A 17,215-nucleotide genomic window follows, 5' to 3' on the forward strand; every position below is an offset into this window, starting at 1 on the left:
CCTGTCTGTCAGGTAATCAGTAATCCATGAGATGATGGACGTGTTTGCTGACATTTCTGGTAGCTTCTCTCTCAGTATCAGCAGCTGAAACATGTTAAATACAGTAAGAAATCAGAGAATCTGATCCTCACCATGCAGCTGTTACAGTTTAAATGGGTGTAAGCTATCTGCATAAGAGATAATAAGTAAATAAACAGTGATGTTTAATATGTTAATGGATCAAATGCATAGATAAATTACTGAGAAGTATCACTCCGATACCAAACTTCCAAATCAATGCTGGATTTAGACTAGATCTTGTTTAAAAATTTGCCCATGTTTGCAGAAATGTTTGTCCTCTCTTGAATATATTGGTAAATGGCAATTCTTTTATGATCAAATCCCAATTAGTAATTAATGAACATAAATAATTTTTAAAAACTCAGAAATCCAGTAAATTTCAAGTAAATGAGACAAAGCAGAGGGAGACATTAAATACAGAACCAACCCATCCTAACCACTGCAGGTTATTTTAATGGGGGAATTATTTTTTTACTATTATATCATCATTCATATAATCAGAAGTAAAGGTGTATAAAAAATTTTTAAAAAGCCTGAACGCACAAAAGGAAGGCTGATGATTTATCTGTATTATTTGTGAAGAGTTGTGTTTTAATGTGTTGCTAATCAAGAGTAAATGCAAAAATAATACACGCGAGTGTCGTATTTTCCCCACAGCACAGTGAACTGTGGGGAAAAGTAGAAGTAGTTATTGAATGCATTCATGCTGTAAATATGGCTTATAGATTTTGAAGAGAACAGTTCTAGTAAAATAGCAGCCAATCTACCTGCAGAGAAATCATATGACTTACAGTCAATTTCTAATGTGTGAAAGCTTTCGATTTTTGAATGCTTGCACTCTCAGCGAGGCCTGTGTTTTTCACCATCTCACCAAACAACATCTCCATCTTTTCCTTTTGCTCTTTATCTTTTTCTCAAAGTAACTACTGAGAAGTTGTCCAAGGGTGACCTCAACAGAGACGGCAAAACCTTTCACCGGATGGTTCAAAGAGGACATCTTCCCTCTGGAGCACTTCTGTGTGGATCCACATCCCCACATACAAAAAAAATGTTTTCATCAGGAATAAATTAGATATGTTATTCACACTGTGACCCAGATGTGCTCCTCTTAGCTAATCTGATTTAAAGCTATCTTTGGTTGAAAAAGGATTCAGCAGTAGAAGCTTGAGACTGACTCTGTAGAAATAAGACATTACTAAAACATCAAATAGAAGCTTAAACTAATCATCTCACGCTGGCATGTGGGAAAAGGTCTTTTATCGCTCTCATTACTCACACAGTGTGTGAGTTTAATGCACACCGTAGGCAAACGTTACCAATATACGGTGACCGTGTTGTAATTTCTCAGGTGTGTTGCTCCAATAAGACCAGTCAAATAAGTTAGTGCTCACGTTCTTTATGAAGTCAAACTAAAGCTTCAATAAGGTTTTGTTTCAAAACCAGAAACATGTTATTCTGAAAACGTGAGAAGAGTTTAAATTTAAGCTGAACTTTGTTTGTTTTCCTTATAGTAGCTCCACAGTTGAAGCACCTTCTTTTTGGATGAGGGTAGGGCATTGTCTATAAATGTTGGAACCCATAATAGGCTTGGCTTGCAGGAGCAGTTTCAGACAATCATGGTCTCTTCAATCTGTTTCAGATGGTGTGATTAGAGAGTGATCTGCTGCTGGCAGCATCGCAAAATATCTCATTTTTTGAAGCCGTCACAGTAATTTCTCCATCTGTTGGTGGAGACATAACGTCCCTCCTTAACGCAGGTAGACAGGCAGCAGATTGGCCTCCTGCCTGATCCTCAGTGGGTGAGCTTTTATAGAAGGCATGTGTGCTTTTAGTATGTGGATATCTATAAGTAGACAGGATAGGCCAACATAGAAAGGGTGGTGTTATCAGCTTTTCCTTCATGGACTATATACTTTAATCAGGGGGTTAAGCAGTATTTTCAGCACAGTCACAATCATGTAAAATCAGGAAATACTATAAGACTCAAATGCATTGCCAAAACATGCACAACTAATCATTTTAACATACTACAAAGTACTTGAATAAAAACCCAAGGCAGGTGCATGCAGAGGTTTTTTGCTAAAGGATATTCTTGGGAATCTAACCAGAGGAAGTAAGACAGGAGCTACATGGTACTGTCCTGCTTTAGTATAACAGATTTGTCACCACACATGTTCCGTTGTGCTATAATAAGATTAAAGTGCAAAGAGCACAGACAGAAAAAGAGAAGAGGTGACCTGAGAATCTGGGTTATTACCTTAAAAAGAAGTCAAAGAAAACTCCCACAATGCACTGTGAGTTTAAAGCAGCTAGGGCGACGTAGAAAAACAGGCAACTCAACGAGCATTTCCATACACCATGAAAAAAGCAACTTAAGTTCACCAACATATACCAAGTCACCACAACAGAATGTCACAATACCATATTTTATTAAAAATAACAATATTATTGATATTTTTATGATATCAAGAGAAAACCAGAGAAACAATCAAATTGGTGAAATTGCCATTTAACTTTTTATAACTTTTTTATGTGTTTTCTCTATTTTTAGGCAAATGAATTGAATTCTAGATGTGTGATATCATAGCTGTACAAACAATCTTTGAATTGAGTCAGATCACTTCATGGATAAACACAGCAACGTTAGAAAAAGTCTTACAAGATCTAACATCTACCATCACTGTAAGGGTGTAAAACCACTAGCTAATACAGCAATCTAATAGTTAAGCAGGAAAAGACCCAGAGAGCATGATGCTACCACCATGCTTGACAGTTGGTACAGTGTTAGGTTTGAAAGTCTTACCTTTACACATTTAAACATAGCCTTTCTTAGTTGGCATCGTCTCAGTCTGTGGTAATGTAAGACTTGCTTCACTTTGGATACTGACGCTGCTCTTCCAGCCGTTTCATTTATATTGTTCCCTTGTTCCTGGGTTATTCCTGAACATCCTGACCAGCTTTCCCTCATGTGAATGTGACATATATCTGTCTGTCTCGCTACATTACTGACTGACTGACTGACTGACTGACTGACTGACAGGCAGGCAGGCAGATAGATAGATAGAGAGAGGGAGAGGGAGAGAGAATTAATAGACAATATCATAAAAACTGGACAAATTCAAACACAGAGCAGATGATAGCCACACTCAGACAGCAGTTGAACATAAAATTATCATTAATAAATGATGATTGAGCTCCTGTAATGAGCCCAATATAAATCTGATGACTGAGCTACCCTGGAAGATGATTAATTGCTTTTATTTCTTATGAAAGATTGGTTCTCTTTTGTGTCTTATTGGGTGTAAAACTCCTTCAGATGAAACCATGTAAGAAAAAAAAAACCTCTAAATTTTCTCTTATTTCAAGCCTCAATAGTGGGGAAAAAGGGGGTTAATTTATAAATGTGGGTGAACCTGCAGCCAAATCCTTTGCTGATTTAAGTTATCATCAACAGTCAGAACAGAATGCTTAAATAATCTGAACATATGATTGCAGAATCCCACCATGCAAAAGATGGGGTTATTAAGTAATTCACTTAATCAGATGACTGAGAAAACAGGTCGACAGTGTCTGTCAACCATCTCTGAACAGGTGCTTTCATTTCACTGGAAGCAAAAGTGTTGCTTTTATATATTAAATCTTTAGAGGACAAGGGATTTTTAATGCTTTAAAACACTCACCTGGTTATTTTTAACCTCAGAGCTGGTCCTGTCTTAAGTAGAGCAGAGAGCAGAAGTCAGCTATTCAAGGAGATTCAGTTGTTTCAGTTCAAATCTTCAGTGTAATTTTAAGCTGCACACGATAACCTGTAGCCTACTTTAAAGAATAAGTAAAACCAGTCTCAGTATGATTATGTCCTAAATAAAATGATCCAGCGGTTTCTAGAGAATAATACTTTAATACTTTAACAATATTACAGTTATATGAACACTACTTTAACTAAAACGCTAAATGTTTAGTTAACTGTAACGCTTGGAAGTGTCGCAGTACAACACTGCCCTCTGCTGGTAGTTAAGCTTGGTTCCAATGAGAAGTTCCCACATGTGTAAATTGTATTTGTCAGTTTTTTAAAAAAAATAAAAATATTTCTCTATAGTTGCAGCATATTGTTATACAATTCAAAAACTGGTGGATCATGGCAAATTTTGTGAAATTAAAATGTAATACTCACTCCAAACATCCAATTCATTATGTTTACTAACCCTATTATACGTTTTTATTTTACACATTATGCAATATCATGTAAGAAAAATAAGCAACTCCAATGTGCTTTTCCTGGCTTAGATTACACGTAGCTCTGCACCATAAACTTTTGTTTTTGAAGAACATCTCTACATTTGTGATGCTTCCTGACAAAAAATTTTTAAAACCCTCTCAAAAGTCTGAGTGATACTTTTTATATACCAAGTAAATATAATCATGAATGCACAAATGCTACCTTCTTGTGATAGCTACTAATACAACTGCCTACACACAATTTTTAAAGAGAAGCTGCACTCACAGCAGTGTCTTCGTCTTAAACATATTCATGTTGTAGTAAATGCAGTTTACTTTAATGCGAAATAAAATAGTCATGGCACATTTTATAAACATGTATTCATCTTTATTGGCCAGATGAGTTTAGCTCAGACAATAACTCCATATTGTTTCAGAACATCTGTGTATTTTGCAATCTTGGACTCGACGTTCTTTTCTGCCTTCTTGGTCAGATTGATCAGTGTCTTTTTCTTGGTGTAGCGGAGCTTAGACTTCTCCTTTCTCTTCTCCTCCAGAGTGGCTGTGATAGCCTGGTACTTCCAGCCAACCTCATGTGCCAGACGCCCAAGGAGGGCGAACTGAGGGAGAAATGAAAAACCATATGAAATCAACAGTTCACAAACTGAAGAGAACAATGTTACACAAACTAAATGGTTGTGCCTGCCAAATTCAAAATTTACAGCAAAATAATAGTAAATGGAGTAACCTTATTGTCACTCTTCATTTTCTTTCCTTAACAAAAAACAACATTGTAGGCTCACCTTGCGAGAGGGCTTCAGACGCACAACTTTAAGAGCAGCTGGGACAACCATGCGCTTCCTCTGTAAATCAAATAAAGCAAATTCAGATAACGAAGACAACAGCACATCTGAACTGTTATAGGCAGCGTGTCTCAGACATCATTTCTTTTCATGGTTACTATTCAGACAAGGCAGTTAAGATGCATGGCATCACAGACAGCAGTCAAAGCCACTTGTGGGGGCCGTAAAAATTAAGGAAAGAAATTACCAGCATACCTTGTCATAGGGTGGGGGGATACCATCAAACACCTTCAGCCTCTCCAGAGCAGCCTGACCTCTCTTGGTTTTGTGAGGCAGCATACCTGTTTAAAGAGAGATTGTGCTTTAAAAAAAAACATAAAAACCTCAGTAGCCATTTCAACATATGCTAAACTGAAAAAAAGTCAGATGTCTGAAGCCTGCTTCATCAATAGATCATTAGCTTTGCTATAAACAGCTTTACTGTGCTAAGCAAGTATCATAGATGAATGCAAATAGACCCCTTCATGTGCCGGTAGTGTCACTTACTCACCTCTAACGGTCCTCCAGAAGATCTTGCTGGGAGCCCTGAAGTGGTACGGACCACGAGAGGGGTTGGTGTTCATCCTCTTGCGCAGGAAAGCCAGGTACTTCACTGCAAACAGGCACATGATCCAGAAGAGATATACATTAGCCACATTACACATACATCAAGATACATGCAAGGGGAAACCATTGCTTTATTAAGTAATGCTGATGCCTCAGATGGTAGTGCATGTAAGGTTTTCTCATGGTCTGTGAAACTCAAACTAGTAAAACATCACCGACAACGAGCATTTTAAAGGACTGAAAACGGGACATAACCCTACTTACGCTTGTTACGGTAGAAGTTGCCAGAGATGTTGATGCCTTCACATCTCACCACCACCACTTTGTGGCCTAAAAGACAAAATGCCAACAGTTAATCTCAACAGTTAAAGAGAGTAGCAAACAGGTGCAGATACTGTTTGTTTCCTGTCTCAGATGGTAGTGCATGTGAGTTTTCTCATTGTCGTTAAACTCAACCAAGGCAGTTAATACAATCATCATCGACAGAATGACACAACAACAGGCAACTATGAATACATTGTTCATCAGTCTTACATGCTGCAAAACACACTGTGCGACATGGATCTGACACAAGTCTGGAAGTTAAAGGTAGAGTTTCATCGTGGCATAGGTCGGTCTTTGTAGCCATCTGTGTGTCTGCATGTTTTGTGTGATTGCATCTGGAGCATGTGTAGAAAGAGCATACAATGCTATCTGCAGGACTTTTGCATAAACAGTCATTTTTCACATACAAAATGCAAGTGTTTTTTAAAGACATTACCCAGCTGAACTACACATGAGGACACAAATATCAAATTTTTTGTAATGGAAATCAAATACTCATCCTTCTAGTGCTCGAATAACCGTATAATTCCTAACTGATGCTATGTAACAAAAGAGCCAGTAACTAGAGAATTCCCAGAGCAAGTGTTGTGTCATGTCATGAGTATTTCCAGAAACTGACACTGTCCACAGTTCAGGTGTGTAAAACTAGACTAGATTATGTGTTACAATCCAAATCACCTTATTTTGCAGTTTACCTCCAACAGCACCCTACAATGGCTCAGCTATTTCAGGTTAGTTTGCACTGCATTCCTACTGAATGGTCAGCAGGTACAGCAGCAGTCTCATTATGAGATGTGCTGCGTGATACAACAGCTAAATTAGAATATCTTGACTAGGACAGTCCAAAAATCGCACAGTGTATACTTAATTTCAATTGTTTATTATCAAACATTTATATTGTTTATTACCAAAAATTCATATTAATCTCTGAAAACTTACCCAGAAGAACCTGTTTAGCCACAATGGCAGCAAGTCGGCCGAGCAGATGGCCCCTGCCATCAAGCAGCAGAACCTAAAATAAAAGGTGGGGAAAAAGGATAACAATGCTTTATCCTCACCATGAAAAAGCATCCTAGTAATTGCCCTATAATCTTGTATGGTAATGTTAATCAACTTGCATTTACTTTCTACTTGACAATCGTCACATTATCAGCCTTGCACTAACATACAAGTTAAACGATAATCAAACGCATTTAACCCCATCACTGTTTATTAAAGGGGTTTACTGTGAACTGAACTGTATTTCTGCCTCCACGTCACTGTGATAAATGGCACATGGGACACTATTGACTTGCCGGTTGAGACATAACGTTTGCTTAGCATCTAAACGAAACCGCGCTGACGATTAACCTTGTATTTTTTGAGTTGAAATGTCACGAAAGGTTCCCTACATAGAAGCAACGAAATACCACCCATTAAATTTAGTTAAGTTTGCCGGTACGTTTCCCATACGACCATACATCCAGTACACACGTTAAACCTAGCCTCGCAAGCTAACAGCGTTGACTCAGGGAAGCTGCCATGATGAAGGCACGCTCACTCGGCTATAGCGAGCTGCCTCAGACATTCCCTAAAAATAGGTCTCAGAAAAAACACTGAGCAAAACAACGACTACACAAAGCTGTCCCAAGTTATCGCCAGTCGCTTAACTGCAAAACACAAGGTTTTATTTTGCCTATAGAGCTGAAAAATAATATAATATCTCCAGAGCAGCTTCCCACCTTATTGAACCGGTCCGCCATGATGTGCGAAAAGAAAGACAAACGGGGTTGCTCGTGGTAAAAGGCAGGGGTGGGCGGAAGTGACGACAGCTTCTTGCGTTCTCGTGGCTCACGGGCTATGAAAAAATAGCGCCACTGCTGGGCGAATTAAGTTCAATATTATAAATTATGTATTATTATGTATTATATGCTATATAATTATATATTAATTATATAGCAATCGCAGTTTTGCTTAGCTGCTCCAGGACCTGGACAACTTGTTGTAATTCTGCTCTCTACCAGAAAATGCTGAATGAGAATGTTCCATCATCAGTTGGTGCCCTGAAGCTCAAGCACACTTAGGTTAGGCAACAGGACAATGATCCAAATTGCACCAGTGTCCACTTCTAAAGGGGGAGGGAGAAAAAAATAAGTGGTAAAGTGGCCTAGTTAAAGTCCTTTCAATCTTGAAAACTCAGTAGATGTACATATGATATCAATTTGAATATCCTAGGTAGTTTCCTTCTTGAGTTATCACATTCACAGGATCTTTGGAAAACGTGACCTATGAACTTGACCTTGAGGTGTAGGTCACAGACATTTATGGTATCAATTAGAAGCTCCTACATTGTCTGATTCTCGCATTCTCAAACTTAGACATCCACGACCCCCAGCCACCCACCCACCTGGTGGGGTGAAAATAGCCCCTCTGCCTTTTCCAGATGAGCGGCAAAAACTGCATTTACTCCTGTTATCTTTGTCTAATATTACATTTTTTTATGATCTGACAAATATGCAAAAAGCAAACAAACAAAAAAGAAATCATAAAGGTGTTAAATACTTTTAAAGATCTTAATAGTATGAAATTTATATTACCTTACTTCAGATCAAGATGGTTTTAAGGAGCAGTTTGAAACAAATATTGACCCGGTCACATATTTGTGGTGCCAGATAACTTTAATTATCTTTTTTTTTTTTTTTTTACCATTTTTATATCTCACATTAAAGGTGTGCTGGTTGCAGCTTAGTCAATTTTATCACTTGATTTGCTGCCTATTGTTGCTCATTGAAAACAATGTTTCTCACAAGTTCACAAACTGTTCACTGAAATAAAACAGTAGCATGAAGCACAGATTATATTTATTTTTTTTCACTTTGGCATTTTGCCTGTGACATACAGCACACCAATGAACAACATCACACAGGAAAATGTTCTTGGAGAGCATGCCATGGAACCCGTACTCATCTCTTTTAATCAATTTTAATACCTTTCAAGAATTTACATAAGTACCATCACTCAAACATTCATGACTGGCATAACACAGTGCAAGCAGAAACTAGTGTGGTTACTAAAGGAGACTTGGACAGTGGGGAGAAAAAAAACAAAACTTTTGTTTTATTTTAAAGGCTTCACTCAGTCGTCATGCTTCAGCTTTCTGATCTTTCCCTTGTGGCGGTCAATCTCGCGCTGGAGACGTTCAATCTCCTTTTTGTGGTGATCAATTTCGTCCTCATGGTGCTGCTTTAGTGCTGCCAGCTGCTCCTTCTCCTTGCGCCTTATATGAAGAAAGACAGATATCACGCAGGCTTATTTTCATGTGGAAGAGGTGGAAAAAGTGGACAAAAAACTGTCTTTGTAAGTTGAATTTCATACTTGAAGTACATCTCCTCCTCTGCAGCCTGCTTCTTCCCCATGGATCCACCTGCCTCTCTGATAGAGCCTCCACCACCACCACCTTTCCCGGCACCTTTACCCAGCTCACCCAGCTGAGTGGGTGGGGAAGTATTTAAGAGAAAAACAAGTTTAGTGAATTAACTCAGCAACAAGCAAAAAATAAACAAACCCCAAAACCCAATAATGAATGCATAAATAAAAAATAGAGCTCTGAGTATTTTCTATAAAGACATTTCTTTAACAGATGGCAGCTTAAAATTTAACATTTCTTAAAGTTACTTTCTTTCTCAACTTTAGTGATCAGGGCTTTCTGTGTGATATTAAGGTGAATCTGCTGTGAAAACAAGCCCACGTTGAAGGTCAAGGTTTTATATTTTTTGAGCGGGTTAAAAGGCTTCTTTGTTTCCAAGGTGATAATGGAGATATCTTGAACAGACCAGAAACGCTTTTTGAGCAAAACCTAAACGTCTGAGAGGACAAAGCAGCTCACAAAACCAAATTCATTTTCTGAATAGTCTGACAGGTGGCAGTGCATACAAAATGAACCCCCTTGGCATATATAACCTATAATTATTAGGTAATAATGTTCAATTAGAAAGCTAATACCACAGTGCTACAGCAGGTGAACCTGTCATTAAGGTTTTCAGCTAGCAAAAATGATGAGACTAAACATGTCACACTGCTGTATAACGGTTACACGGTGTTTGTAATGAAGTGAGGCGGTTGCAGGACGTTTATTACCTGGTCGGATGACATTCTTAGCTGTGAGGTGACAAAAGTCCTGATATTAGGCCTCAAAAACCTCGCCATGTTTATGAAAACACCACTGACAAGTAGTGTCGAGCTTGTCCTTGTCCACAAAAATACACCACAGGACGCCGCCATTATGTCCAAGGCGGGGGTGCCAACAGGAGATACGTTATTCAATTAGATAATACATTAAAAAAAATCTATTCATACGATGATGTATTATTTCAATTTCTCTGCTAAATATATTTCATATACATAACATGGAATAATAACATAGTGCAGGAAAAACACAGTGTTTAATTCCCGCAGTGGTATGGTCTTAAAAATGGACACCGCGCTGCCGCTCTTTACGTAGCAGCTGACCTTATAATTTTTTGTTATGCTACATACCAATAACGCAACACGATGTGTGATTTTTTAAATGCATTTTTTAATTAATTTAAATACTATATACATCCACAGCTAGTGGACAAAAAGGGGTTTAAAAAATTTTTTTAAACAAAAAAACAAAATCAACAATAACAATGGTTATTTCTACTTTTTTACATAGCTTAATTAAATAACTTGTGAATTGGGATTTTTTAATTTATATTTTAGTACACCGTATTTTTTTATCTAAAGAAATAAGTTTATAAAACATCAATTTATTTTTAAGCTGAGCATCAGGATGGGGAAGAAAGGGTATTTAATTAACTTTGACCATAGCATGATTTTTATAAGTACTTCAAAATCTGCTGATCCATTGGGAATTTCCCACACAACCATCTCTAGAGTTTACAGAGATTGTAGGAAGGCAACAGTAATTCAAATACATGAATGTACATGCCAAACCGTGAACCAGATGGGCTACAGCAGCAGAAAACCACATGAGGTGCCACTCCTGTTAGCTAAGGAAACTGAAGCTACAAATCTCAGAGGCTCACCAAAGTTGGGAAAAAAAGAAAAAAATTGGAAAAACATTTTCCCTCATCTGATGAGACTTACCTTTTGCTGTCATATTCATATGTTAGGGTCAGCATTTGTAAAACAGCATGAAAGCATGGGTCCATCTTGCCTTGCATTAATGGTTCTGGTGTTGGTGGTGCAGGGGATATTTTCTTGGCATCCTTCTAGCCAAAGATCAGAACATCTCTGTACTCACATGACCTCCACAGTCTCCAGGTCTCAATCCAATAAAGCATCTTTGGGATTTGGTGGAACAAGAGATTTGCTTCATGGATGTCCAGGAACTGTGTGATGCCATTATATAATTATGAAGTCAAAATCTCAGGAATGTTTCCAGCATTTTGTTGAATCTATGCATTACAGATATGGTGTAAAATGCCTCAATTCATACAGAGAATCTATCTATATGAATTAAGGCAGTTTTGAAGGCATAAAAGGGGTCCAACCAGCTACTAGGAAGGTGTGCCTAATTAAGTGTCCAGTGAGCATTTTTTTTGTGTGTGTATATATGTATATAAAATTAAAAATATATTCCAAAGTCATCACTGGATGTAAATCTTATCTTTTGTGTGATTTTCACAACATTTTTTCTAAGTAAAACAAGCACCCCAAATAAGATAAATGCTTAGAAGATTTTATTCAACACTGCAAAGAAAGCATACACCCCCTCTCTGAGCAAACCAAACTCTGGCTCACGTGGTGAAATCTTGCCATCTCCCTCCCATAAGTCCCCTATAAATACTTCGCTTACCAGGTATCGCTGGCATGAAACAAAGAGAAAAACAAAACAAAAACTATGAAACTCTACATGAACTTAAAAATTCAAATCACATTCAACATTTTTTTTTTCAACAATTCACTCCATATATCAATACTCTAATCACCAAAGTTACATATGTACAGGTATGGTTGGACCCTTCATGACAAGCAGGTGCTTAAGAAAATTAAAACAGCAGCCCCTCATTGCATGTAAAAAAAACAAAAATATCACGTCTAATGTAATGTTCAAACGAAACATTTCGCACCGCTCTGTTCACTAGGTGTTCATTATGGGTACAAAGAGGAGAATTAGAGGCACTCGCATTTTGTCACTGTGACAAAGAATCTACAGAGTTTCTCTTTAAATAAAAAAAAGCACTGAATTGATGAGTAGACTCATGAATATTCACTTGAACTTGACAATAAATGTTGCACTTGCTGTACAAATCAATCTGGCCCGTGCATCTGTAAAAAGCATTGTAATGAGTAAATATACTGTATGACTAATCATCTTAAATTAATATAAAAAAAAACAACTTAACATTTAACAGCCAAATAACTTGTCAATTTCAATTGAGCTTCATACTTAGAAGGGAAAAAGAACGATGTACTGAATGAATTGTACAAAAATAAAAGGATTTCTAAAAACAAATCTATGAGTGCAATCTGAGAAATCTGATATGTGCTCTGACAATTGCTTTTTTCTTTACACGTTGTCCAGATCTATCACACACAGCAAGTGTGTAAATGGTTTTTCTGAATAAAAGAAAAAGAACAGTACAGGCTTAGATTTTTTTTATGGTTGCCTTGTGCTGATATGTTTTGGTTTTGTTTAAAACTAACTTTCAAAGAAGAGAAAAAAAAAAGTATGGTAAGTGAAGAAAAGGGTAAAATAAGATAAAATTTGCTAAGGGGGGGGGGGGGGGCAGAAGGGAAGGAAAAAGACCAGGGTGCATCACAGGGTCAGGAGCGGTCTGCGGAGGCCCTTCGGAGGAGGCGGCGGTCGCCGCTCCCCCTTCCAGCCCCGTCAGTCTTGCTTGGTGTTGCCCAGTGCTCTGAGGCGCTCAAGGAGAGGAGGGTGGGAATAGTGCCACATGGAAAACAACCAATCAGCCACAGGGAAGCCCAGGTTGTCTTTGTTCAGCTTGATGAGAGCCGAGTAAAGCTCTGAGGCTTTGCCCATGCCGCGAGCAAAAGCATCTGCCTGGAACTCAAACCTGCGACTCAGGACCGTTAGACAGAAAGACAGAACCTACAAAAGCGAGGAAGAAGAGAAATATTTAAACATCTCAAAACAACAGGATTTAATTATTCAAAGTTTCATGATCTCACACATACCTCGTTGTAAGGAGAAAAGATGAACTGGAAGATAATCATCAAGCCTATTAATGTGGGCTGGCTGTCATCGAAGCCAAAAGCTACAAACAGCTCCTTACGTCCAATCAGAACAGCAAATAAGGAGAAGCACAGGAAGGAATTCATCTGAAGAGATAAAAATAGATTCAGTTCAATCTCTGAATGTCTGTAGTATGATCTAATCAGGCTTTTATATGTTTTGGGATAAAACAAAAGACATCCATCTGGGAGAAATCACCTGACTAATGACGATATTCTTGACGGTATGACCGAGCTTCCAATGGCCAAGCTCATGACCCAAAACAGCAAGGATCTCTGGGTTGTTGCATCCTTGTTTTTTGTTCTGTGACAGAAGATTCAAAATCAGTCACTTAAAATTTCCAACAACATCAAGCCTAAACATTAATACATCTAATACTTGGGGCTTTTCCCAATCCTTTATTAAAGGGTTTTAAAAGCAAAACAGAGCTTAATGACCAAAAAAATAAAATCTTTCAAGCTCTCAGACCAGTTGTTATCAAGCAAAAATCAACCAAAGTGTGTTTCAAGACAAGTAAGAATACTCTGTCTTTAAAAGAGTTTTTATGAATCAAGTGAAATTCTTTGCAACCTTGGGCTTGGCTTTAGACTCGCTGGTTGTCTCATCACTCTCTGGCTGCTCAGGCTGTGACTCTCCAGCCTTGTTGAGAGGTGAGTAATCCTCCAGCAGTGTGTCAAATAGCACAATGCGTTTGTTCTTGAAGAACCCGTAGAAGTATGCATTGCTGTGTGAAGAACGTTTAGAACCTGGAAACAAGACAAAAATTCATGGATCTCCAACTAACCATCGCTCCACAATGTAAAAAGAACATACTAATGTAATAAGTTGCCTCAAGGGGCTTAATAATGTAAGGAAAAGACTCTAGAACAACAGAGAGAAATCCCCAACAAACGACCCACAATGAGCAAACACTCTGTGACAGTGGGAATGATAACTAAAAAGACACATTCAAGACATACCTTCAACTACGTAAATTTTGGTGAGGGGGAAGCTTATGCTCTTGGCCATGGCTTCGATATCTGTCTTTAACTCTCCATCTGGCAATGGTGTGAATTTGTCAAACAGGGGAGCAATGTAATCAGCATAGATGGTTACAAGTACCTTAAAGACAGAGATGACAGGATGTATTACAGGTGTAGTATCAACTATGTACTTCTTTTGAGTTTCTCACTAGTTATCTGACAAGAAACCTGTTTTCTTATTACACAGTGATGCATTTTCAATGTTTTCACAGAGCGAGGTGAATGCGCCACTAACCAGAGAAACGACCAGGGTAAAGAGCCAAGCATAAATGAAGAAGTAGTCTCCGCCAATCTTTATGATGTACAGCAGCAGGGAGGTCACAGGAAGCAGGATACACTGAGTGACAGCAAACTTCTTCACGGCATCTTTGAGGAAAAACCCCAACGTCTGAGAGGAAGAGCAGACATTAAAAGAGAACAGAGTAAACAGGAGATTAATACAGTGTGTTAGACTTCTGATTTCTTTTTACTTCTTCACAGATTCTCCAGTCTTTGAATTCATTTTGGGTTTAAACAGACAAAATTTCACAGTCAAAAACTTCAGTCCATCAAAGTTCTTATTACATTTTAAATCGTTTGTGTTTTTGACATTAAACAACATAAAAACACAGCTTCAATATGAGCTCAACTGTGGTAACTTCAATCCAATCAAACTCAAGTTAGTCTCGGCAACAAACAGTGAATGCATTCCAGCCAGTGTACCTGCTGATTAAAGCCATGCTTCTCCTCAATGACGAAAGTGTTGTACAAACTCCAGGGGAGTCCAGTTATAGCACTGAACAGGGTAGCAAGCGTCAGAAACACGAGGGACTGGGTGATCTCGTATTCTGGACCAAATCCAAAGCGAGCAGTCACAGAACCGGCGACAGCCCACAGAAATGGTATTCCACCCAGTAGCAGAATCAGCTGAAACCGTTTTGAGCACAATATTTTAAAATGTGTGGCATACAGAATGAGTTAGACTAGGCTAATCTTAAATATCAAACAAACAAAATAACAAAAAGAAAAAAGAAAGCACACTCTTTTCACTAATATTGTATTAATACTTTGTCGAGTCCATTTAAAGTCCTGCAGGTGAAGAAGACACTTTGTGACTTTCACTTATGTCAACAAGTCCACAGCTACTACACTTGTGATAAAAGAACATTTCAATATGAGGAAGACTATCAACTCAAAAAACAATGGTGTCTTTTAGTTAAATGATCTTACCGTCCCCTCAGTCTCAGAATAGAGTCCAGACCAAAAGCTGAAGTTGCTTTTATCCAGCTGGTAAAGACGTGACTTCTCAAATGTTTCAGAATCCATGATCTTGCCCAGCTCCTGCGGTACATGGGTTGTTGTTCTATATATCCTCCTCTGCAGTGTAGAAAGACGTGTGCATAAAGTTACATTAATAGTGAAAATCATCAAGGTACTGATGTAGGGATCCAATGCTGTCAGTGTAACTGTCCAAGTTACATATTTCAGATGTGTATTTTTTAAGTGTTAAACTCAAAACTTGACAAGTATCACATAATATAATCAATACTAATTCAATTTGATGTTTTCCTTTAAATATGTGTTTCAAAGAGCATCTATCTAACCTGTTGAGTATATACTATACAAACATGTGAACGATTTTGCAACAATTCGACTTTTGAGCTGGTAGGTGAGGCCAATAATTTTTGTGGGGTTTTTTTATACTAGGGATACCAAAATCTGCTTTGACGTCTTTTAGCTCTTAATTACTATATTTGAACTAAAGAAATTTCACAGAACAAGTAAACATTGCCTACTGCCATGAATCTAATGATTTACAGGAAGGCCAATTGTGTCTGATAGTCGTGTGAATCCCTCTCCATATTCTCATAAAAGTTGCTTTCTGCACTGTTCCCATGTGTGTACTAGCATATCAAGACTACGTGATAATATTCTGGGTTAAAGACGTTCTCTGTATTATTTGCTACATCAGTTCCTGTTCCTAGAGGAACTACACCCACCCCAACACTGTCGTGAGATACTTTTCAATGTGACTTAACTGAAGTGAATAAAAAAATATGTTTTAATAGGATTCAAATAGCTTCATATTTCACATCCACGTGTCTGGGCGTGAAATAGACCCGTAAACATTTCCAGCAAGCTGATAATGGGCCCGACTCATAGCTTTGTGGTTGCGTGTTAAGAAATCTTACGCTGTTGTGTTATGAAACTAAATATCTAGAATACTAAATAGCAAAAAAATCTAACCCTGCTAAACAGACCCCTTGGTCGCATCACATATTCAACTGTCAGAATATCCTATATTAAACGCAGACTTTACGAAAGACACAGCTCATAGTGAGTCCACGGGAGATTAAAATCAAACGTTTTAACCACTGTCAGCGGTTCGTTGATTTACGCTCTGCTTTTATTATAAAGCAAAGGGATTTAATCTTGATAAACAATTGACTCACCTGTCTGTAAGAAAGATATGCCTCCCAAAGGTATACTGTCCATGAAAACCCTAGGACAGCGTAAAATATCTGCTTTTCCACCGGCAGGTCAAATATAGTTTCAACCATCTTTGCTCTGTGCTACTAGAGCAGTTAGCTAAGCAGGCTAGCAGCTAATTAGCTTCCGCTCTACACACACTCACTGACAGACAGCACTTTAAACGTGAATTATGGGAAATATGCCCCTCCGTCAAATAGACAGATACAGACTAAAGTTTAGATCTTTGCATTCAGTTTTCATTCCTAAGAAAAGTCTAGGCTTTTACAACTAACATCATTCCATTCATCTCAACTACCGAGCCCGTTGGTTATGCGTATCAACGAATTCGGCACCCAAAGGAACGTCTTCTATAACTTGGTTCCGCAGTGGATTTTCATAATTTGACTGACTCACTAAAGAGTTCAAATTTTTGTATTTCGAACACCTTTATTTCAACCCCCATTAATAAATATTCTACACAAATATTTGTGTACAATGCAACTACGAAT

The 17,215-nt window shown here is 38.0% G+C and overlaps 3 protein-coding genes and 2 non-coding genes across 5 annotated transcripts; all 5 read right to left on the reverse strand.

Moving 5' to 3' along the window:
• Nucleotides 1-4,641: 4,641 nt before the first annotated feature.
• Nucleotides 4,642-7,809, reverse strand: rpl13a (ribosomal protein L13a). Its single transcript, XM_006798531.3, has 7 exons — nucleotides 7,730-7,809; nucleotides 6,948-7,020; nucleotides 5,949-6,014; nucleotides 5,629-5,730; nucleotides 5,334-5,419; nucleotides 5,079-5,138; nucleotides 4,642-4,895 (listed from the first exon to the last, which is right to left on the reverse strand). Exons 1-7 carry the CDS (start codon nucleotides 7,748-7,750, stop codon nucleotides 4,686-4,688), a joined length of 618 nt encoding a protein of 205 aa, XP_006798594.3. The 5' UTR covers nucleotides 7,751-7,809; the 3' UTR covers nucleotides 4,642-4,685.
• Nucleotides 5,831-5,906, reverse strand: LOC118454765 (small nucleolar RNA Z195/SNORD33/SNORD32 family). Its single transcript, XR_004843888.1, has one exon. It is a non-coding gene; the product is annotated as a small nucleolar RNA Z195/SNORD33/SNORD32 family (small nucleolar RNA).
• LOC118454764 (small nucleolar RNA Z195/SNORD33/SNORD32 family) lies at nucleotides 6,089-6,171 on the reverse strand. The gene has a single exon (XR_004843887.1). It is a non-coding gene; the product is annotated as a small nucleolar RNA Z195/SNORD33/SNORD32 family (small nucleolar RNA).
• Nucleotides 7,810-8,829: 1,020 nt separating the features above from the next.
• On the reverse strand, nucleotides 8,830-10,283 carry atp5if1b (ATP synthase inhibitory factor subunit 1b). The gene is made up of 3 exons (XM_006798532.3): nucleotides 10,125-10,283; nucleotides 9,363-9,475; nucleotides 8,830-9,264 (listed from the first exon to the last, which is right to left on the reverse strand). The coding sequence occupies exons 1-3, from the start codon at nucleotides 10,266-10,268 to the stop codon at nucleotides 9,123-9,125; spliced, it is 399 nt and encodes a 132-aa protein (XP_006798595.1). The 5' UTR covers nucleotides 10,269-10,283; the 3' UTR covers nucleotides 8,830-9,122.
• A 1,413-nt stretch (nucleotides 10,284-11,696) lies between these two features.
• zmpste24 (zinc metallopeptidase, STE24 homolog) lies at nucleotides 11,697-17,070 on the reverse strand. The gene is made up of 9 exons (XM_006798533.3): nucleotides 16,688-17,070; nucleotides 15,465-15,611; nucleotides 14,958-15,161; nucleotides 14,491-14,643; nucleotides 14,193-14,334; nucleotides 13,804-13,979; nucleotides 13,432-13,536; nucleotides 13,176-13,319; nucleotides 11,697-13,089 (listed from the first exon to the last, which is right to left on the reverse strand). The coding sequence occupies exons 1-9, from the start codon at nucleotides 16,793-16,795 to the stop codon at nucleotides 12,865-12,867; spliced, it is 1,404 nt and encodes a 467-aa protein (XP_006798596.2). The 5' UTR covers nucleotides 16,796-17,070; the 3' UTR covers nucleotides 11,697-12,864.
• Between the last annotated feature and the right edge of the window lie 145 nt (nucleotides 17,071-17,215).

Source organism: Neolamprologus brichardi, chromosome 19, assembly GCF_056152115.1.
Source record: "Neolamprologus brichardi isolate AB-2024 chromosome 19, ASM5615211v1, whole genome shotgun sequence".
Taxonomy (NCBI): Eukaryota; Metazoa; Chordata; class Actinopteri; order Cichliformes; family Cichlidae; genus Neolamprologus; species Neolamprologus brichardi.